Below are 21,910 nucleotides of genomic sequence, written 5' to 3' on the forward strand. Positions count from 1 at the left end.
GTGCACGGAGCAGTGCCGTGCAATAAATTTTTAAGCCGGTTCACGGACTCCCAGGCCGCCTGCAATTTCTGCGGTCTGGAGGAGTCCGTGTTCCATGTTTTTATTGAGTGCACGAGGTTGCAGCCCCTGTTCCATTATTTGAAGGGGCTGCTCCTGAAATTCTGGCTGCACTTCAGTCCCACTCTCCTGATCTTTGGGCACCCTGTGCGGAGGGGAGCGGGTAGGTCCGAAGGCCTCCTCGTAGGACTGCTCCTGGGCACGGCCAAGGGTGCCATCAGCCGGTCCAGGCAGCGGGCGGTCGAGGGGGTCGTTCAACCTGACTGCCTGCTTCTCTTCCGCTCTTACATCCGGTCCAGGGTGTCCTTGGAGATGGAGCACGCGGTGTCCACCGGTACGCTCGCGGCCTTCCGCGAGAGGTGGGCACCGGAGGGACTGGAGTGCATCATCACGCCCGGCAACCAAATTTTAATTTGATTTTACGTTTTAAAGTTTAATTTGTTTTAATTGCCGGTGCTTTTAGTGTCCCCCTTCCCTTTTATAGGGGGCACTGGGGAAAAATTGTGATTTTAGTGCCCAAAAAAAAAAACCAAAAAAAGAAAAACACAAAAAAAAAGGGGGAAAAAAAAAAGGGGGCCTTGTAAATGTCTGGTGTGTCACCCAGGTCGGGTGCCACGGTTTAATGTTTTTTGTTTTGCAGATGAACTCCAAAAAGAGTTTCATGCACAAGGACCCCCAGGTCCCTCTGCACCGCAGCATGTTGCAATTTCTCCCCATTCAAATAATATTCCCTTTTAATGTTTTTTCCAAGGTGGATGACTTCACATTTTCCAACATTGTATTCCATCTGCCAAACCTTAGCCCATTCGCTTAACCTATCTAATTCCCATTGCAGGCTCTCTGTGTCCTCTACACAACCCGCTTTCCTACTAATCTTTGTACCATCTGCAAATTTTGTTACACTACACTCTGTCCCCTCTTCCAGGTCATCTATGTATATTATAAACAGTTGTGGTCCCAGCACCAATCCTTGGGCACACCACTAACCACCGATTTCCAACCCGAAAAGGACCCATTTATCCCGACTCTCTGCTTTCTGTTAGCCAGCCAATTCTCGATCCATGCTAATACATTTCCTCTGACTCCGCGTACCTTTATCTTCTGCAGTAACCTTTTGTGTGGCACCTTATCGAATGCCTTTTGGAAATCTAAATACACCACATCCATTGGTACACCTTTATCCACCACGCTCGTTATATCCTCAAAGAATTCCAGTAAATTAGTTAAACATGATTTCCCCTTCATGAATCCATGTTGCGTCTGCTTGATTGCACTATTCCTATCTAGATGACCCGCTATTTCTTCCTTAATGATAGCTTCAAGCATTTTCCCCACTACAGATGTTAAACTAACCAGCCTATAGTTACCTGCCTTTTGTCTGCCCCCTTTTTTTAAACAGAGGCATTACATTAGCTGCTTTCCAATCCACTAGTACCTCCCCAGAGTCCAGAGAATTTTGGTAGATTATAACGAATGCATCTGCTATAACTTCCGCCATCTCTTTTTAATACCTTGGGATGCATTTCATCAGGACCAGGGGACTTGTCTACCTTGAGTCCCATTAGCCTGTCCAGCATTACCTCTCTAGTGATAGTGATTGTCTCAAGGTCATCCCTTCCCACATTTCCGTGACCAGCAATTTTTGGCATGGTTTTTGTGTCTTCCACTGTGAAGACCGAAGCAAAATAATTGTTTAAGGTCTCAGCCATTTCCATATTTCCCATTATTAAATCCCCCTTCTCATCTTCTAAGGGACCAACATTTACCTTAGTCACTCTCTTCCGTTTTATATATCGGTAAAAGCTTTTACTATCTGTTTTTATGTTTTGCGCAAGTTTACTTTCGTAATCTATCTTTCCTTTCTTTATTGCTTTCTTAGTCATTCTTTGCTGTCGTTTAAAATTTTCCCAATCTTCTAGTTTCCCACTAACCTTGGCCACCTTATATGCATTGGTTTTTAATTTGATACTCTACTTTATTTCCTTGGTTATCCACGGCTGGTTATCCGTTCTCTTACCGCCCTTCTTTTTCACTGGAATATATTTTTGTTGAGCACTATGAAAGAGCTCCTTAAAAGTCCTCCACTATTCCTCAATTGTGCCACCGTTTAGTCTGTGTTCCCAGTCTACTTTAGCCAACTCTGCCCTCATCCCACTGTAGTCCCCTTTGTTTAAGCATAGTACGCTCGTTTGAGACACTACTTCCTCACCCTCAATCTGTATTACAAATTCAACCATACTGTGATCACTTATTCCGAGAAGATCTTTTATTATTCCTGTCTCATTACACAGGACCAGATCAAAGATGGCTTGCTCCCTTGTAGGTTCTGTAACATATTGTTCTAAGAAACAATCCCTTATGCATTCTATGAATTCCTCCTCCAGGCTACCCCATGCGATTTGATTTGACCAATCGATATGTAGGTTAAAATCCCCCATGATTACTGCCATTCCTTTTTCACATGCCTCCATTATTCCCTTGATTATTCCCTTCCTGATGCTGTACCTGCATACTCACTTTTTTATGTTTAATGCACAAGGACCCTCAGGTCCCTCTGTACTGCAACACTTAGCAATTTTTCTCCATTTAAATTATAATTTGCTGTTCTATTTTTTCTGCCAAAGTGGATAACCTCACATTTTCCCACATTATACTCCGTCAAATTTTTGCCCACTCACTTAGCCCGTCTATATCCCTTTGCAGATTTTTTGTGTCCTCCTCACAATTTGCTTTCCCACCCATCTTCGTATCATCAGCAAACTTGGCAACGTTACACTCGGTCCCTTCATCCAAGTCATTAATATAGATTGTAAATAGTTGAGGCCCCAGCACCAATCCCTGCAGCACCCAACTAGTTACTGTTTGCCAACCGGAAAATGACCCATTTATCCCAACTCTCTGTTTTCTGTTAGTTAGCCAATCCTCTATCCATGCTAATATATTACCCCCAACTCTGTGAACTTTTATCTTGTGCATTAATCTTTTATGTGGCACCTTATCGAATGCCTTCTGGAAATCCAAATACACCACATCCACTGGTTCCCCCTTATCCACCCTGCTCATTACATCCTCAAAGAACTCCAGCAAATTTGTCAAACATGATTTCCCATTCATAAAACCATGCTGACTCTGCTTAATTGAATTATGCTTTTCCAAATGTCCCGCTACTGCTTCCTTAATAATGGACTCCAGCATTTTCTCAACGAAAGATGTTAGGTTAACTGGTCTATAATTTCCTGCTTTTTGTCTACCTCCTTTTGAAAATAGGGGCGTTACATTTGCGGTTTTTGCTGGGACCATCCCAGAATCCAGGGAATTTTGATAGATTACAACCAATGCACCCACTATCTCTGCAGCCACTTCTTTTAAGACCCTAGGATGTAAGCCATCAGGTCCAGGGGACTTGTCCACCTTTAGTCCCATTATTTTACTGAGTACTACTTCTTTAGTGATAGTGATTGTATTAAGTTCCTCCCTCCCTATAACCCCTTAATTATCCACTATTGGGATGTTTTAGTGTTTTCTATCATGAAGACAGATACAAAATATTTGTTCAACGTCTTTGTTCTCCATTATTAATTCCCCAGTCTCATCCTCTAGGGGACCAACATTTACTTTAGCCACCCTTTTCCTTTTTATGTACCTGTCGAAACTCTTACTATTTGTTTTTATATTTCGTGCTCGTTTACTTTCAGGATCTATCTTCCCTCTCTTTTTTTTTTAGTCATTCTTTGCTGGCTTTTAAAAGTTTTCCAATCCTCTGGCCTCCCACTAGTCTTAGCCACATTGTATGCCCTTGTTTTCAATTTGATACCATCCCTTATTTCCTTAGTTAATCACAGATGGTTATCCCTTCTCTTACAGTCTTTCCTTCTCATTGGGATTTATTTTTGTTGCGAGTTATGAAATAGCTCCTTAAATGTCTGCCACTGTTCATCAACCATCCCATACTTTAATCTATTTTCCCAGTCCACTTTAGCCAACTCTCCCTTCATACCTTTGTAATCTCCTTTTTTTAAGCTTAGGACACTACTCTATGATCCAACTTTCTCACCCTCCAACTGAATTTGAAATTCAACCATGTTATGATCACTCATTCAGAGAGAATCCTTTACTACGAGATCATTTATTAATCCTGTCTCATTACACAGTACCAGATCTAAGATAGCCTGCTCCCTGGTTGGTTCCGCAATGCACTGTTCAACGAAACTATCCCTGATACACGCTATGAACTCTTTCTCAAGGCTACCCTGGCCATCCAGACACAAGGGGATATACCGAAGCAACACATCCAAGATTGGAGCACAACAGGGAAGGAGGGAGGAATGATTGCATTTATATAGTGCCTTTCACAACCTCGGGATGTCCAAAAGTTTCACAGCCATTGCTTTTGAAGTGTAGTCACTGTTGGTTTTTGGGCTAATGTGCACACAGCAGGATCCCACACACAGCAATGGCGTGTTGGTGGTGTTGATTGCGAGATAAACGATGGCCAGGACACTAGAAGCTCCCTCCCCCACCCTTGCTCTTCTTTGAAACAGCCCCATTGCATCTTTTACTTCCACCTGAACAGGCAGACAAAGCCTTGGCTAAACGTCTCATCTGAAACATTCCCTCAGTACTGCACTGGAGTGTCAGGCCAGGTTATGTGTTCATAACCTGGAGTGGGGCTTGGAAACGTGAACTTTTGACTCAGAGCTGAGAGTGCTACCACTGAGTCATGCTGACACATAATGGACTTTGGCGGAGATAGCACTCAGCCAGTTTGTCAAGTTGACACTGTATGTGTTGGACTAAGTATCAGCTTCTCTTTATATTGGTGATGGCTCCCTTTTGTAGTTACTGATTCAACTGAAAAATCAACAAGTTTTATTCATAAAAAATATTCCTGCCAGTTATCCATTTACCCGTGTCCTGAAAATCCAGACTGCGACATCCTGTCCTGACCGTGAAATCATCTGGAGAGAGCAGCTGCGGATGTGTGTGTGACTGCCTCCTCAAAACTCTTTTGTCCTTTTGAATCTGATGAGCACCAACAAAGTCACTGTAGCTGCTCAGGTTCTCATTTGTCTAAAATCAAAGGAGAAACATTCAGTTAGATCCACTTTCTTTCTGCCCTCGACAAAGACTCAAACAGAAAGACTTCACATTTATACAGTGCCTTATCATTTCGCAAATATCCCAAAACGCTTCACAATGAATTATTTTGAAGAGCTGTGACTGACCTAAAATTTCGATTAAGGACTTCACAGACTCCTTCAATATTCAGGACTGTATTATTGGTATCAGGAGGTCACTGTGGAACAAATGGGTTGATCCAACAATGGTGCTTCATAGATCAGATGTGCAGCATGGCAGATTGCTCCCTTTGGCCCTTTCTGGATACCCCTGCTAATTACTATAACTTGAACTGGGATGAGAAGGCTGTCCTTTAAGAGATTGAGCCTATACGCTCTGGAGTTTAGAAGAATGAGAGGTGATCACATTGAAACATGACGGGGCTCGACAGGGGAGATGTTGAGACATTGTTTCTCTGGGCTGGAGAGTAGAACTAGGGGGAATAGTCGCAGGATAAGGTGCTAACTATTTAGGACTGAGGAGAAATTTCTTCATTCAGAGGGTTGTGAATCTTTGGAATTATCTACCCTACAGGGCTCTGGAAGCTCAGTCGTTGAGAATATTCAAGACGGAGGTTGATAGATTTTTGTACTCTAAGGGAATGAAGGGATATGAGGATCAGGCGGGAAAGTAGAGTTGCAGTCGAAGATGAGTGGCGGAGCAGGCTCAAGGGGACGTATGGCCTACTCTTGTTCCTAATTCTTATAAACTACAAGGAATGGTTACACCAAGTGCATTTGAGAACAACTTGCTTTAAGAGACCCTTGGAGATTGCCCTTTTCCAGATATAATCAAATTCATTGTCAATGTGCAAAAGAGGAAAAACTATATAGTTATGAAGCCCTGTGGCGCTCCTGCAAAGATGTTTCATTGGCAGAACCACAAGAACTACCACTTGATGTCCATATCAAGCACAGTCAGATTTGTGGTTTCCCCCAAATTCCTCCCTTCCTATCCTTAAGGCACTGTCTCCATTCTGAGGTATAGTTTTATGGATGCCGCTTAACCTCAGTTACCTCGTGAGAGAGCATTGACTACAGAGGCATCACAGTCAAAGCTAACCCAGTCACTCAATCCCACCACCTATTCAACCTTAATGTTTCCAGCAGGGGAACGGAACAGGGGGGATGGGAAGGCACCCTGGCCAAGACAGCCCTCCCTACACCAGGCTTGCTGAGGCCAAGTGCAGAGCTCCACAGCCAGCCCGGCTGGGAACAGCTACCTCAGACCTCCCAGCTCTGTCTGGTTCAGCAATTCTCTACACAAGGAAAAAAACCTGTATTTATATGGCATCTTCTATGTACTGAGCTTGTCCCAATGTATTTCACATACAATGAATTGCTTTTTGAACTGTAGTCATTGTTGTTGGGGTTATTTTGCAGACCTGTTACACATAGCAAGAGCCAAGGACAGCTGAAGGTGTGCTTTAGGATAAGAACCGAGCCACAGAGTTCTGGGTGAGTTGCAGTTTCTGAACAAGGGAGACCTGCCAGGAGAGCACTGCAGTATTTGAGCCTTGAGGTGACAAAGGCATGGATGAATGTTTCAGCAGTGGTGGGGTGAGGCAAGTGATCGAGGTTCTGGGAATGGAAATGAGCAGTCTTCGTGATGGACCAGAGGCGAGGTCCCAAGCTCAGGACTGCGCAGGAGTAAATATCCCGGCTTTAGTGTCCAAGCTTGCACATATAGAACGGACACCAAGGTGAGGTATCAGAAGGGTGCCTGGAGCTAGTTGGAACAAACCCCAAGAATCAACATCTTCAGAAGAGGGGAGAAGATTGGCAAAAAAAAACACACAGATGAATAACAGTGGCTTACCTTCACTTTCTCCTTCCCAAGTAACAGGAATGCTGACGGGGGCAGAAGGAGTTCCTTTGGCACTGGCTGCTCCAGCTGGTTATCCATGGCTGTCCTCGAAGGAACAAAGCGGACAATGGGAAAGGAAGCCTGTGGCTGCACAGTTAGTAGATTCTCCACCTCTTCTGAAGTACATAATGGTTGACAGGAAACACCATCTGTAGCATCGTTCTCAGAATGGGAACTTTGACGGGCGTGACCCCTTACGTCAAGGGGTTTGGTTTGTGTTGGAGTCTCCATTTTGGCTACTGACAGATCAGTTGTAATTGACATTGGGGAGTCCAGTCTCAATGCTTTGCCACTGAAACCAATAAAAGACTTGATTATAAATTATTAGTTGTGTGCTAATAATTCAGTATTTCAACATTAATGTGGAAATTACATCAACAAATAGCAACTGGAAGCCACTGTCAATGCTGGAACTGAACAGTATGGTTAGTCCACACCTGCTGTATCCCTAGAGTCCACACCTGCTGGAATCACACTCTCCCAAGTCAGCAACCTCAAAAGGGAAACGCCATTGCTTGCTAATATTGATGTTTGAAAGACAACTACTGAAGGACTCCGAAACTAGTGGTGTCAATAAGAAGCAACTTACAATCTTTGGGCAGGGTGCTTGCTGCTTCTTTCTGCTCGCAGTGGGAAGATACTAAATTTACTTTCCACTGTGTTTTGTTATTTTTTTCCCTTCTTACTCAGATCTCAAGTGTGCTGTACCTTCCTTACTCGAGGGTGAGCAAACTGTGCCTATTCCTCCACAGCTCTGCTCTCTCACTGATATAAGATACTCGAGTGTGCCTCAGCTTGAAAGGCCCTCCGATTTTGTTTGGTGCTTACTTCCTCTCTCCATCTCCGTGACCTGACATAAACAGTGAGCTACTCAACAAAGGGGCAACCCGATCTCGCACCAACTCTTGCATCTACACACTGGCATTTTCCACCAGGAGTCACTTGGCAGCCACCAGGAGTAGGAACCCTGACTGAATTGTTGCCCCTCCCCCACCCCGCCCCAACCCAATGGGTGCCCCAGGATACTCGTCGCGATCAGCTAACTCAGACTAGGGATCAAGCCTGTGAATTCTCGCTCTGTACAGCACAGAATTTCCTGTGAGCTGAGAACTGGCTGGAGGGTGAAAGTTGTTCAATTATATCTTCTTCAGGGAGAAGCTGCAGTACCAGTGCTGGTACAATGGGTCACTTCCTGTTCGAGCAGACTAGTTTACAAAATCGTCGATCTAAATAAAATGGCTCACTTTGGACCACAAAATGGTGTTGTTTCCATCTAATAGTGTATAGCTCTTATACAGTACATAAACAAGTCAGAACTTCAGTACTTGCACCTAGGCAAAGACACTGTCTGCTGCAGCCGGCCCATTAGGCTTTATTCCCTGTATGTACTGAAGTAGCTGACCTCAGTCAGAAAGGCAGTAGGAATGCTTCAACGAGGTTAGTGAGTGGAAAAAATAAACTCAGCCGCGGTTCTCATTCCTGATCGCTAACCCATGGTCTCTGCAGGAAAGTGTGTGTTGATGGATGTTGGGCAAAATCGGGATGAGGCTCAGTTGTGATGACCTTCACAGTCAATTAGCCAACCAATGAGCCAAGTCTAAGCTTGCACAGGAAGAATGCCGACTTGTGCAAAGTACTCGAAGGTGGTCAGCAATTGCAGACTGGTCCCACTGGAAAGGAGGGAAGATCAGGATAAAGTGAAAAATCATAATGATTAATGCACTGAATCTAAACACATGGAAGTCAAAAATATTTGCAGATGGAAGGAAGGAAAGGAAGGACTCAACAAACTTCCATTTATATCAAGCCTTTCGCAGCCTCAACATGTCTCAAAATGATTCACAGCCTTTGATGTGCTGTAACTGCTGCAATGTAAGGAAAAATAGCACCAATGTGCACATAGCAAAGTCCCACAAATAGCAATGAGATAATCTGTTTTAGTGATATTGATTGAGGGATAAATATTGGCCCCAGGACACTGGGAGAACTCCCCTGCTCTTCAAATAGTGCCACAGAATCTTTTTTACATCTGCTTGAGGGCGCAGTTTAACATCTCATCTGGAAGACAGCAGCTCCAGCCTTGATTGTGTGATAAGTGGTGCAGCCCTGGCATAGTCGGTAGCACTCACACCTCTAAATCAGAAGGTCATGGCATCAGATCCCACTACAGACATTTGAACTTCACTTCAAAAGTACTTAATTGGCTGTAAAGTGCTTTGGAATATCCTACGATCATCAAAGGCGTTATATAATTGCAAGTTCTTTCTTTCAGATCTCTGGATTGGGGCTTGAATCCACAACCATCTGACTTGGAGGCAACAAAATTCGACAAAAAATATGTACAGTCAGGAGATCATAATGTGACCTCCTAATGCAGGACAGTGCGCACAGTGTTGGGAGAACAGAGAAGCATGTTGGGCCATTACAGCCTCCAGGCGTGAACATCAAAGCCCACAATGGGTAATAATCAAAACCACAACATACTCCAGATGGGCAAAATGGGAAAGGGAAAGAGGGTTAGCCCTGATAATAAAGGATGGGATAAAGACAGTAGCGAGAAAGGATCTTGGCTCGGAAAATCAAGATATAGACTCACTTTGGAGCTAAGAAACAACAAGGGGCAGAAAACACTGGTGGGAGTGGTTTATAGACCCCCAAACAGTAGTTGTAGTCTCAGGCACAGTATAACTCAGGAAATTAGAGGCGCATGTAATAAGGGGTACTTTAATTGTCATATAGACTGGGCAAACCAAGTTTCCAGTAATAGTGCAGAGGATGAGTTCATGGAATGCATTCAAGATAGTTTCTAGACAGTTTGTCAAGAAACCAACTAGGGAACATTTTAGATCTAGTATTGTGCAATGACACAGAGTTAAGTAATAACCAGAGCCTCTGGAGAGCAGTGATCATAATATGATAGAATTTTATGTTGCATTTGAGAGTGATTTAGTTAAGTCAGAACTAGCGTGTTAAATTTGAACAAAGCAAACTGCGTGGGTATGAAGGGCAAGTTGGCTACGGTAGATTGGAAAACTAGATTAAAAGATATGACGGTAGATAAGCAATGGCAAACATTTAAAGGAATAATTCATAATTCACAACGAATATATATTCCCTTAAGGAATAAAAACCCCACAGGAAAAGTGGTCCAACCGTAGCTAATAAGAGGCATTAATGATAGTATCAGATTAAAGGAAGTGGCTGATAATGTTGCCAAAAAGAGCAGTATGCCTTAGGATTAGGAGGATTATAGAATTTGGCAAAGGATGACCAAGAAATTGATAGAGAAAAGAGAATGAGACTAAACTAGCAAGATGCATAAAAACAGATTATAAAAGCTTCTCTAGGTATGTAAAAAGGTTAGTGAAAGTAAGTATGGGACCCTTACAGACAGAGCCAGGAGAAATTATAGTAAGGAAATGGCAGAGACATTGAACAAATACTTTGTATCTGTCATCACAGAAGAAAACACAAAAAATCTTCCAGAAATAGTGGATAACCAAGAGTCTAGTGAGAAGGAGGAACTTAAAGAAACTAGTTGTAGTAAAAACAAAAGTACTGGAGAAATTAATGGAACTAAAAGCCAACAAATCCCCTGCACCTAATGGCCTACATCTTAGGGTTTTAAAAGGGGTGGCTACAGAGATAGTGGATGGAATGGTTTTCATATTCCAGAATTCCCTAGATTCGAGAACGGTCCCCGTGGAAGGTAGCAAATGTAACCCCGCTATTCAAGAAAGGAGGGAGAGAGAAAACCAGTTAGTCCGACAACAGGAGTGGGAAAATGCTGGAATCTATTATTAGGGATGTGGTAACAGGGCACTTAGAAAATCATAATATGACTGGGCAGAGTCAATACGGATTTACGAAATGGAAATCGTGTTTGAAAAATCTGTTGAGTTTTTTGAGGTTGTAACTAGCAGGGTAGATAAGGGGGAACCAGTGGATGTAGTATATTTGGATTTTCAGAAAGCATTCGATAAGGTGACATACAAGAGGTTATTACACAAAATTAGGGCTCATGGGATTGGGAGTAATATATTCGCATGGACTGAGGATTGGTTAATGAACAGAAACCAAAGAGTAGGAATAAACGGGTCACTTTCGAGTTGGCAGGCTGTAACTAGTGATACCGCAAGGATCGTGCATGGGCCTCAGCTATTTACAATCTATATTAATGATATAGATGAGGGGAGCGAGTGTAATGTATCCAAGTTTGCTGATGATACAAAGCTAGGTGGGAAAGTAAGTTGTGAGGAGGACACAAAGAAGCTGCAAAGGGATAGAGACAGGCTAAGTGAATGGGCAAGAACATGGCAGATGGAATATAATGTGGAGAAATGTGAAGTTATCCAGTTTGGTCAGAAAAAATAGAAAAGCAGAATATTTTTTTAAATGGTGAGAGATTGGGAAATGTTGGTGTTCAGAAGGACCTGGGTGTCCTTGTTCACAAATTACAGAATGTTAGCGTGCAGGTAAAGCAAGCAATTAGGAAAGCAAATGGTATTACAAAAGAATTGTAGTACAAGAGTAAAGGAGTCAGCAATTCTATAGGGCCCTGGTGAGACCATACCTGGTGTACAGTTTGAGTCACCTTGCCCAAGAAAGGATATACTTGTCTTAGGAAGGAGTGCAACATAGATTTAACTAGACGGATTCCTGGGATTGTGTGTGGGGGGGGGGGGCGCAGGGGGGAGATTGTCCAATGAGGAGAGATTGAGTAATTGAGTAGACTAGGCTTATATTCCCTAGAATTTAGAAGAATGAGACCTCATTGAAATGTATAAAATTCTTACAGACCAAGACAGGGTAGATGTTGGGAAGATGTCTAGAACTAGGGGTCAAAGTCTCAGAATAAGGGGTCAGCCATTTAGGACTAAGATGAGAAGAAATTTCTTCACTCAAAGGGTTGTGAATCTTTGGAATTCGCTAACCTAGAGAACTGTGGAGGCTCAGTCTATGAGTATATTCAAGACCGAGATCAATAGATTTTTGGATACCAAGGGGCTCAAGGAATATGGGGATAGTGGAGTTGAGGTAGATCAGCCGTGATTTTATTGAATGGAGGAGCAGGCTCGAGGGACCAAATGGCCTACTCCTGCTCCTATTTTTAAAAATATTGTTCATGGGATGTGGGCGTCATTGGCAAGGCTGGCATTTATTGCCCATCCCTAATTGCCCTTGAGAAGGTGGTGGTGGTGAGCCGCCTTCTCGAACCGTTGCAGTCCGTGTGGTGAAGGTGCTCCTACAGTGCTGTTCGAGAGGGAGTTCCAGGATTTTGACCCAACGACGATGAACAAATAGCGATATACTTCCAAAACAGGATGCTGTGTAACTTAGAGGGGAACTTGCAGGTGATGGTGTTCCCATGCACCTGCTGTCCTTGTCCTTCTAAGTGGTAAAGGTCGTGGGTTTGGGAGGTGCTGACGAAGAAGCCTTGGCAAGTTGCTGCAGTACATTTTGTTGACGGTACACTCTGCAGACAGGTTACACCGGTGGTGGAGGGAGTGAATGTTTAAGGTGGCGGATGGGGTGCGAATCAAGCAGGCTGCTTTGTCCTGGATGGTGTTGAGCTTCTTGAGTGTTGTTGGAGCTGCACTCATCCAGGCAAGTGGAGAGTATTTCATCACACTCCTGACTTGTGCCTTGTAGATAGTGGAGCCTACTATCAGCAAGGGGGAGCCATCGATGACTAAGTCCAACACTGCCTCCAGTGTGCCAGCGCAGCCTTCAGTCGCCTGAGGAAGAGAGTGTTTGAAGACCAGGACCTCAAATCTGGCACCAAGCTTATGGTCTACAATGCAGTAGTGATACCTGCTCTTCTATATGGCTCAGAGATGTGGACCATATAGAGTAGGCACATCAAATCGCTGGAGAAATACCACCAGTGCTGCCTCCGCAAGATCCTGCAAATCCACTGGGAGGATAGAAGCACTAACGTCAGTGTTCTTGATCAGGCCAACATCCCCAGCATCGAAGCACTGACCACACTCGACCAGCTCCGTTGGGCGGGCCACATCGTCCGCATGCCCGACACAAGACTCCCAAAGCAAGAGTTCTACTCGGAACTCCTGCACAGCAAGCGAGCCCCAGGTGGGCGGAGGAAACGCTTCAAGAACACCCTCAAAGCCTTCTCGATAAAGTGCAACATCCCCACCGACACCTGGGAATCCCTGGCCCAAGACTGCCCTAAGTGGAGGAAGAGCATCCGGGAGGGCGCTGAGCACCTCGAGTCTCGTCGGCGAGAGCTTGCAGAAAGCAAGCGCAGGCAGTGGAAGGAGCATGCGGCAAATCAGACTCCCACCCACCCTTTCCCTCAATGACTGTCTGTCGCACCTGTGACAGAGACTGTAATTCCCACATTGGACTGCGCAGTCACCCGAGAACTCACTTTTAGAGTGGAAGCAAGTCTTCCTCGATTTCGAGGGACAGCCTATGATGATGAGATGGTGGAAAGGCTTTGGGGAGTCAGGAGGTGAAACACTTGCCACAAAATACATAACCTCTGACCTTCTCTTTTGCCACTGGTATTTGTGTGGCTGGTTCAGTTAAGTTTCTGGTCAATGGTGATCCCCAAGATGTTGATGGTGGGGAATTCGGCGATGGTAATTGTAGTGTATGTAGGCACCTTTAGTAATGACTCCACAAGGCAGGGTATGATACTTAAACTGTGTAGACCTGAAGTCCTTTATTTGCAGTTCCTGAGTGAGGACAACAAGCTGTGAGTTCCTTTTTATACTGGGTTACCTGCCGTGTGAAGGTAACCCTTAGGTCTCCAGCAGCAGCACCCTCTGGTGTACAGGTAAGGTGTGTACAGTATAAGGGTACATTCAGTGTGGCATACCAATGTTACAAACATCACACAGTAAACAGGCATGCATACACAACAATAATGTAGTTGAATGTCAAGTGACGGTAGTTAGACTCTCGCTTGATGAAGCTAGTCATTGCCTGCCACTTGTGTGGAGCGAATGTTACTTGCCACTTATCAGCCCAAGCCTGAATGTCATCCAGGTTTTGCTGCATGTGGGCATGGACTGCTTCATTATCTGGATAGTTGCGAATGGCACTGAACACTGTGCAATCATCAGCAAATATCCCCACTTCTGACCGTATGATGGAGGGAAGGTTATTGATGAAGCAGCTGAAGATGGTAAGGCCTAGGATACTGCCCTGAAGAATTCCTGCAGCGATGTCCTGGGGCTGGGATGATTGACCTCCAACCACCACAACCATCTTGGTTTGTGCTCGGTATGACTCCAGCCAGTGAAGTTTTCCCCCTGATTCCCATTGACTTCAGTTTTACTGGGGCTTCTTGATGCCACACTCGGTCAAATATTGCCGATGTCAAGGGCAGTCACTCTCACCTCACCTCTGGAATTCAGCTCTTTTGTCCATATTTGGACCAAGGCTGTAATGAGGTCTGGAGCCGAGTGGTCCTGGTGGAACCCAAACTGGGCATCAGTGAGCAGGTTATTGGTGAGTAAGTGCCGCTTGATAGCACTGTCGACGACCCTTCCATCACTTTGCTGATGATTGAGAGTAGACTGACGGGGCGGTAATTGGACGATTGGATTTGTCCTGCTTTTTGCGGACAGGACAAATTTCTATTTATGTTCTTATTTCAGGTTTTTAAAAATGGAAAATGGACAGAATCTGGGAAAACAATTCCCAAAATATAGGTAAATATCCCTGAATCCCATGTGATAAAACATAATTTCACTTATCACCATAAACTAAAGGCCCTGGAAATGGTACTAAATCACACTTCATGGTGGGTTGCAGGTTTAATCCCTGGTCAGTTCTGAGTTAGCTAATCCCAGCTGGGTCATCGTTTGTTGTTACAGTTGGCCTCAGGGCCCTCGAGTTGGTGAGGGGAAATAAAATCATTCAGTATCCCGTGTCTGATCATTATCTCCTGACCCCTGCTGGAAAGTACTTGTGGATATCGGGCGAGAGCAGAATCGGGAATCTTGGTGATGCCCTCTGTAGTTGAATATCCTGCTGGTGCTCACCGTCTAGGCTCATGCATAAAGCATTACAACATGATGAAGCTATTATAAGGGCTTCCATTAGCACTCAATGAGTCATACATGTGTATTATACACTTACATTTATTAAATTTTTTTCTACTGCAAGCCAAATAAAATCCCCTAAATCTGATACCGACACCGACTCAGGTTGAATTCCTGCAGCTCGCTGATACAGTCGTACTTGCCAATTATGCAGGGCAGTTACTCAGTTTGATCCACCTCATGTGAACTGTCATTGTGGGAGGATGAGGGAAATGCTATTGTCTGTAGTAAGGCACACAAGCTAAAAAATGGCTGCTGATGAAAGCTTGGGGATATCAAAACAATCTTGTTGTGAAAGGCTTAAACAAGGAATAAAAATGATAAACAGCCAAGAGCACAAGTACACTGTGACTCAGTCTCAAAACAAAGTCCACCAAATCAATAATGCTCAGTGTGAAGACGTGTTTTAAAGCCTTCACTGTAGCAGCATTAAATCCAGCAGTAAGTCATTTCCTTATGGTTCACAATGCAATGGTAATCAGAAAAGGACTCCTGTCCCTTGGCATCAAAGTCCAAAACTGCGACAGGGGAAAGACAAGGCTTGAATTCTGCTGTCTGCTGTATTGGATGAACCCAAGTTAAAAATATTTTAATTAACGCCTCAACATCATTAATTAATGCTCTCATATCCTCACTAATTAATTCCTGCTCAAACACTATACTGGTCAGTCCAAACTTTACTCTCAGTAGAGCTGCTGCCGAAATGGGAGGGAGGAAAGGGGAGGGAGAGGGAAGAAGGGAGGGGGGGAAATGGGAAGGGAGAAGGAGGAAAGGGGTGGGGAGGAAGAAGGGAAATGGGTAGGTACAAGGAAGAAGGGAATGGGGAAATTGGAGCGAGGGGAGGGGGAAGTTGGAGAGGTGTAAGATACCCTATTCTTATATACATCGGATTAAGATTAGGTTTAATCCTATATGATTAATGTTTCCGCTTTCTTTTGACATAAATAGATTGTAGATTTGTATTGTAGCTAGAAATAATAAAATGGTTAAGTCTTTCATTCCCAGGATACTACAGGCTATGAAATATATTTAGAAAGAAAGAGCTTTGTCAGCAAGGAGAAAATCTTTTGTTGGCAAGGACTGCTTAATAAGGGTATATGAGAATGGAAATGAGACGAGATAGCGATAGGAAACGGGAAAATAGGCCCAAGATAGTGAACAAGATTGGCCATCTGCTGTTTTGTCAGGAACCAACTAATTTCTGGGAGTCTTGTTCACAATAACTCTCATCATGCCATAATGAATCATCGAGGACAGTGTGCGCGACTAATGGCCTAGAGAGACAAAAGCGATAGAATCAACGATGGTTACGCCTCCACCCAGATAGGATAATATTTATTTCTCTGTAGGACTACTGCTTAGACATCGATTGTGCCAAGACTCGGTGGAACATAATAAAAAGTTTAGTTGCATCTAAATTTTGGTGTCAGATCAAACAAAGGGGGGGGTTACAGGAAGTGAAGAGGGAGTTAAAATGGGAGGGGAAGATGGAATAGGGGAGAGGGGATGGAAAAAGGGGAGCAGAACGGGGAGGAAGAAGAAGGGGTCGGGGTTGAGGATATGGAGGGGTATGACAATCCGGAGGGAGAACCGGAGAAAGGGATGGAGAGATGGGAGATAGTGGAAAACATGTAGTACATGGAGTTGTTTTACTGTAAGTTCATGAGAGACCCCCACAAGGAAGTCACCGCTCATATGTTTGTGCTTCTTGATGAATTAATGAGTACATAGAAACACAGAAAATAGGTGCAGGAGTAGGCCGTTTGGCCCTTCGAGCCTGCACCGCCATTCAATAAGATCATGGCTGATCTTTCACCTCAGTACCCCTTTCCTGCTTTCTCTTCATACCCCTTGATCCCTTTAGCCATAAGGGCCATATCTAACTCCCTCTTGAATATATCCAATGAACTGGCATCAACGACTCTCTGCGGTAGGGAATTCCACAGCTTAACAACTCTCTGAGTGAAGAAGTTTCTCCTCATCCTGGTCCTAAATGGCTTACCCCTTATCCTTAGACTGTGTCTCTGGTTCTGGACTTCCCCAACATCAGGAACAATCTTCCTGCATCTAACCTGTCCAGTCCCGTCAGAATTTTATATGTTTCTATGAGATCCCCTCTCATTCTTCTAAACTCCAGTGAATAGAGGCCCTGTTGATCCAGTCTCTCCTCATATGTCAGTCCTGCCATCCCATGAATCAGTCTGGTGAACCCTCGCTGCACTCCCTCAATAGCAAGAACGTCCTTCCTCAGACTAGGAGACCAAAACTGCACACAATATTCCAGGTAAGGTCTCACCAAGGCCCAATACAACTGCAGTAAGACCTCCATGCTCCTATACTCAAATCCCCTAGCTATGTCAGCCAACATACCATTTGCCTTCTTCATCGCCTGCTGTACCTGCATACCAACTTTCAATGACTGATGTATCATGACACCCAGGTCTCGTTGCACTTCCCCTTTTCCTAATCTGCCGCCATTCAGATAATAATCTGCCTTCGTGTTTTTTGCCCCCAAAGTGGATAACCTCACATTTATCCACATTATACTGCATCTGCCATGCATTTGCTCACTCACCTAACCTGTCCAAGTCACCCTGCAGCCTCTTAGCATCCTCCTCACAGCTCAAACTGTCACCCAGCTTAGTGTCATCTGCAAACTTGGAGATATTACACTCAATTCCTTCATCTAAATCATTAATGTATATTATAAATAGCTGGGGTCCCAGAACTGAACCCTGCGGCACCCCATTAGTCACTGCCTGCCATTCTGAAAAGGACCCGTTTATCCCGACTCGCTGCTTCCTGTCTGCCAACCAGTTCTCTATCCACGTCAGTGCATTACCCCCAATACCATGTGCTTTGATTTTGCACACCAATCTCTTGAGTGGGACCTTGTCAAAAGCCTTTTGAAAATCCAAATACACCACATCCACTGGTTCTCCCTTGTCCACTCTACGAGTTACATCCTCAAAAGATTCCAGAAGATTTGTCAAGCATGATTTCCCTTTCATAAATCCATGCTGACTTTGACCGATCCGGTCACTGCTTTCCAAATGCGCTGCTATTTCATCTTTAATAATTGATTCCAACATTTTCCCCACTACTGATGTCAGGCTAACCGGTCTATAATTCCCTGTTTTCTCTCTCCCTCCTTTTTTAAAAAGTGATGTTACATTAGCTACCCTCCAGTCCATAGGAGCTGATCCAGAGTCGATAGACTGTTGGAAAATGATCACCAATGCATCCACTATTTCTAGGGCCATTTCCTTAAGTACTCTGGGATGCAGACTATCAGGCCCAGGGATTTATCGGCCTTCAATCCCATCAATTTCCCTAACACAATTTCCTGCCTGATAAGGATTTCCTTCAGTTCCTCCTTCTCACCAGACCCTCGGTCCCCTAATATTTCTGGAAGGTTATTTGTGTCTTCCTTCGTGAAGACAGAACCAAAGTATTTGTTCAACTGGTCTGCCATTTCCTTGTTCCCCATTATAAATTCACCTGAATCTGATTGCAAGGGACCTACATTTGTTTTCACTAATCTTTTTCTCTTCACATATCTATAGAAGCTTTTGCAGTCAGTTTTTAGGTTCCCGGCAAGCTTCCTCTCATACTCTATTTCCCCCTCCTAATTAAACCATTAGTCCTCCTCTGCTGAATTCTAAATTTCTCCCAGTCCTCAGGTTTGCTGCTTTTTCTGGCCAATTTATATGCCTCTTCCTTGGATTTAACACTATCCTTAATTTCCCTTGTTAGCCACGGTTGAGCCAGCTTCCCTGTTTTATTTTTACTCCAGACAGGGATGTACAATTGTTGAAGTTCATCCATGTGATCTTTAAATGTTTGCCATTGCCTATCCACCGTCAACCATTTAAGTATCATTTGCCAGTCTATTCTAGCCAATTCACGCCTCAAACCATCGAAGTTACCTTTCCTTAAGTTCAGGACCCTAGTCTCTGAATTAACTGTGTCACTCTCCATCTTAGTAAAGAATTCTACCATATTATGGTCACTCTTCCCCAAGGGGCCTCGCACAACAAGATTGCTAATTAGTCCTTTCTCATTACACATCACCCAGTCTAGGATGGCCAGCCCTCTAGTTGGTTCCTCGACATATTGATCTAAAAAACCATCTCTAGTACACTCAGGGAATCCTTCTCCACCGTACTGCTACAAGTTTGGTTAGCCCAATCTATATGTAGATTAAATTCGCCCATGATAACTGCTGTACCTTTAATACACGCATCCCTAATTTCTTGTTTGATGGTGTCCCCAACCTCACTACTACTGTTCGGTGGTCTGTACACAACTCTCACTAGCGTCTTCTGCCCTTTGGTATTCCGCAGCTCCATCCATACAGATTCCACATCATCCAAGCTAATGTCCTTCCTTACTATTGCGTTAATTCATCTTTAACCAGCAACTCTACCCCGCCTCCTTTTCCTTTCTATCTATCCTTCCTGAATGTTGAATACCCCTGGATGTTGAGTTCCCAGTCTTGGTCACCCTGGAGCCATGTCTCCGTGATGCCAATTATATCATATTCATTAATTGCTGTCTGTGCAGTTAATTCGTCCACCTTATTACGAATACTCCTCGCATTGAGGCACAGAGCCTTCAGGCTTGTCTTTTTAACACACTTTGCCTCTTTAGAATTTTGCTGTAATGTGGCCCTTTTTGATTTTTGCCTTGGGTTTCTCTGCCCTCTACTTTTACTTTTCTTCTTTCTATCTTTTGCTTCTGCCCCCATTCTACTTCCCTCTGTCTCCCTGCATAGGTTCCCATTCCCCTGCCATATTAGTTTACCCCTCCCCAACAGCACTAGCAAACACTCCCCCTAGGACATTGGTTCCGGTCCTGCCCAGGTGCAGACCGTACCCTTTACCGTGGAACGATGAACCACATTGGGCTGTTCTTCCCAGAGATATTCATACCTGTTGTTGATACTGTCCAGAAGATCTTTCTGTTGCAGCGATTTGAACAGGAACCTTGGTCTTCTTGGCTGTAATCTTGCCTGACGTGCAAGGTGTCTATTGATACAATGGAGGACTGAATTAATCTTCAAACACAGATGGTTGCCACATGCTTTCCTCTGTATAATTTGTGATTCATTTCCTTCCTTCTGAATCATTTCAGAACACTCTGTGCTACACATTATTCACTGGGTGCTCTCAGCCCATCTCAACCTTGTGCCAATGCTGTTCCTGGTGCACTCAATGAGGAATTTGCAATAATGCAATTTATCACAGGGTAAGACAGCCACATGTTCTGTACCACATGGTGTCCCAACTTTCTGCCTCCACCCATATGCTGCCAATTATCCGCCCGTTTTAAATTTTTGACTGGGGGGGGTGGGGGGGGGGGGCAAGGGTGTGTAACGCAAGACAATCTTTTTTAAAGTTTTTTTTTTCTTGAAGATGGTTGGGCCTAGGACACTGCCTTGATGATCTCCTGCAGCAATGTCCTGGGGCTGAGATGATTGACCTCCAATCACCGCAACCATCTTCCTTTGCGCTAGGTATGACTCCAGCCAGTGGAGAGTTTTCTCCTCAATTCCCATTGACTTCAGTTTTACTCGGGCTCCTTGATGCCACACTCGGTCAAATGCTGCCTTGATGTCAAGGGCAGTCACTCTCACCTCACCTCTGGAATTCAGCTCTTTTGTCCGTGTTTGGACCAAGGCTGTAATAGGGTCGTGAGCCAAGTGGTCCTGGCGGAACCCAAACTGAGCATCGGTGAGCAGGTTATTGGTGAGTAAGTGCTGCTTGATAGCACTGTCAACGACACCTTCCATCACTTTGCTGATGTTTGAGTAGAAGACCTATGGGGCAATAATTGGCTGGATTGGATTTGTCCTGTTTTTTGTGGACAGGACATACATTGTGGACAGGACATACATTGTCCAACGTCAACTGCATTACCCTAATCAACCCTCTCCATTAATTCAAAGAATTCCATTAAGTTAGTCAAATGCAATTTGCCTTTAATAAATACATCGTGACTTTCATTTGTTAGCCCATACTTCTCCATATGCCAAATAAATTTGACCCAAATTATTGTCTCTAAAAGATTCTCATTACTGACCTAAAGCTGAACAGCCTATCATTGCTGGGTTTATCCCTCTCCATTTTTTTTTTGAACAGGGGTGTAAAATTTGCAAACCTCCAGTCCTCTGGCACCGCCCCCATATACAAGGAGGATTGGAAGATTATGACCAGAGCCTCTGCAATTTCCACCCTTACTTCCCTCAGCAACCAATGATGCATCCCATCTGGACCAGGTGGCTATTCCACTTTGAGAACTGCCAACCTTTTAAGTACCTCCTCTTTATTTATTTTTATCCTATCCAATATCACGACTGCCTCCTCCTTTAATGCTACATTGGCAAAATCCTCTTCTCTAGTGAAGACAGATGCAAATTACTCATTTAGTACCTCAGCCCTGCCCTCTGCCTCCACAAGAATATCTCCTTTTTGGATCTCAATCAGCCCCACCCTTCCTATGACAACCCTTTCATTATTTGTGTTTTTACAGTTGGATGTAATTAAAGATATTTCATTTATCCTTTTGCCTCCCGCCATTGCCCCCCTCTCTCTCCATTAATTTATTTTAAGCTCTGCCCTCAGTCACTTAAAGTTGTCCTTTTTAAAGTTGTCCGCTCACTTAGGTATTGTGTAGATCTTGCTCCACTATCCTATATATCTTCATTGCAAGAACTTTGGCCCCGATTTGGTTCAGCTGAAACATACTAGAATATCTAATACAAAATCATCTTGAATGGTCACCTCTGTATT

At 44.0% G+C, this 21,910-nt stretch overlaps 1 protein-coding gene and 1 long non-coding RNA gene across 4 annotated transcripts in view; one reads left to right on the forward strand and one right to left on the reverse strand.

Annotated features, from left to right (window-relative positions):
* The window catches only part of sfi1 (SFI1 centrin binding protein), a 209,556-nt gene that overhangs the window by 19,110 nt on the left and 168,536 nt on the right, over positions 1 to 21,910 (reverse strand). For all 3 annotated transcript variants that reach the window (XR_011594118.1, XM_070887562.1, XM_070887563.1), the window contains exons 28-30: positions 20,051 to 20,146; positions 6,994 to 7,333; positions 4,965 to 5,127 (exon numbers count right to left, since the gene is read on the reverse strand). Coding sequence is in view for 2 of the 3 variants with exons in the window: in XM_070887562.1 (XP_070743663.1) it covers positions 4,965 to 5,127; positions 6,994 to 7,333; positions 20,051 to 20,146 (599 nt within the window). In the remaining variant the exon portion in view is untranslated. The remainder of the gene's footprint in view (positions 1 to 4,964; positions 5,128 to 6,993; positions 7,334 to 20,050; positions 20,147 to 21,910) is intronic.
* Positions 1 to 21,910, forward strand: part of LOC139268827 (uncharacterized) — a 32,662-nt gene that overhangs the window by 7,387 nt on the left and 3,365 nt on the right. The gene's annotated exons all lie outside the window — the stretch shown is intronic.

The sequence above is a fragment of the Pristiophorus japonicus genome, chromosome 8 (genome assembly GCF_044704955.1).
Source record: "Pristiophorus japonicus isolate sPriJap1 chromosome 8, sPriJap1.hap1, whole genome shotgun sequence".
Classification (NCBI taxonomy): Eukaryota; Metazoa; Chordata; class Chondrichthyes; family Pristiophoridae; genus Pristiophorus; species Pristiophorus japonicus.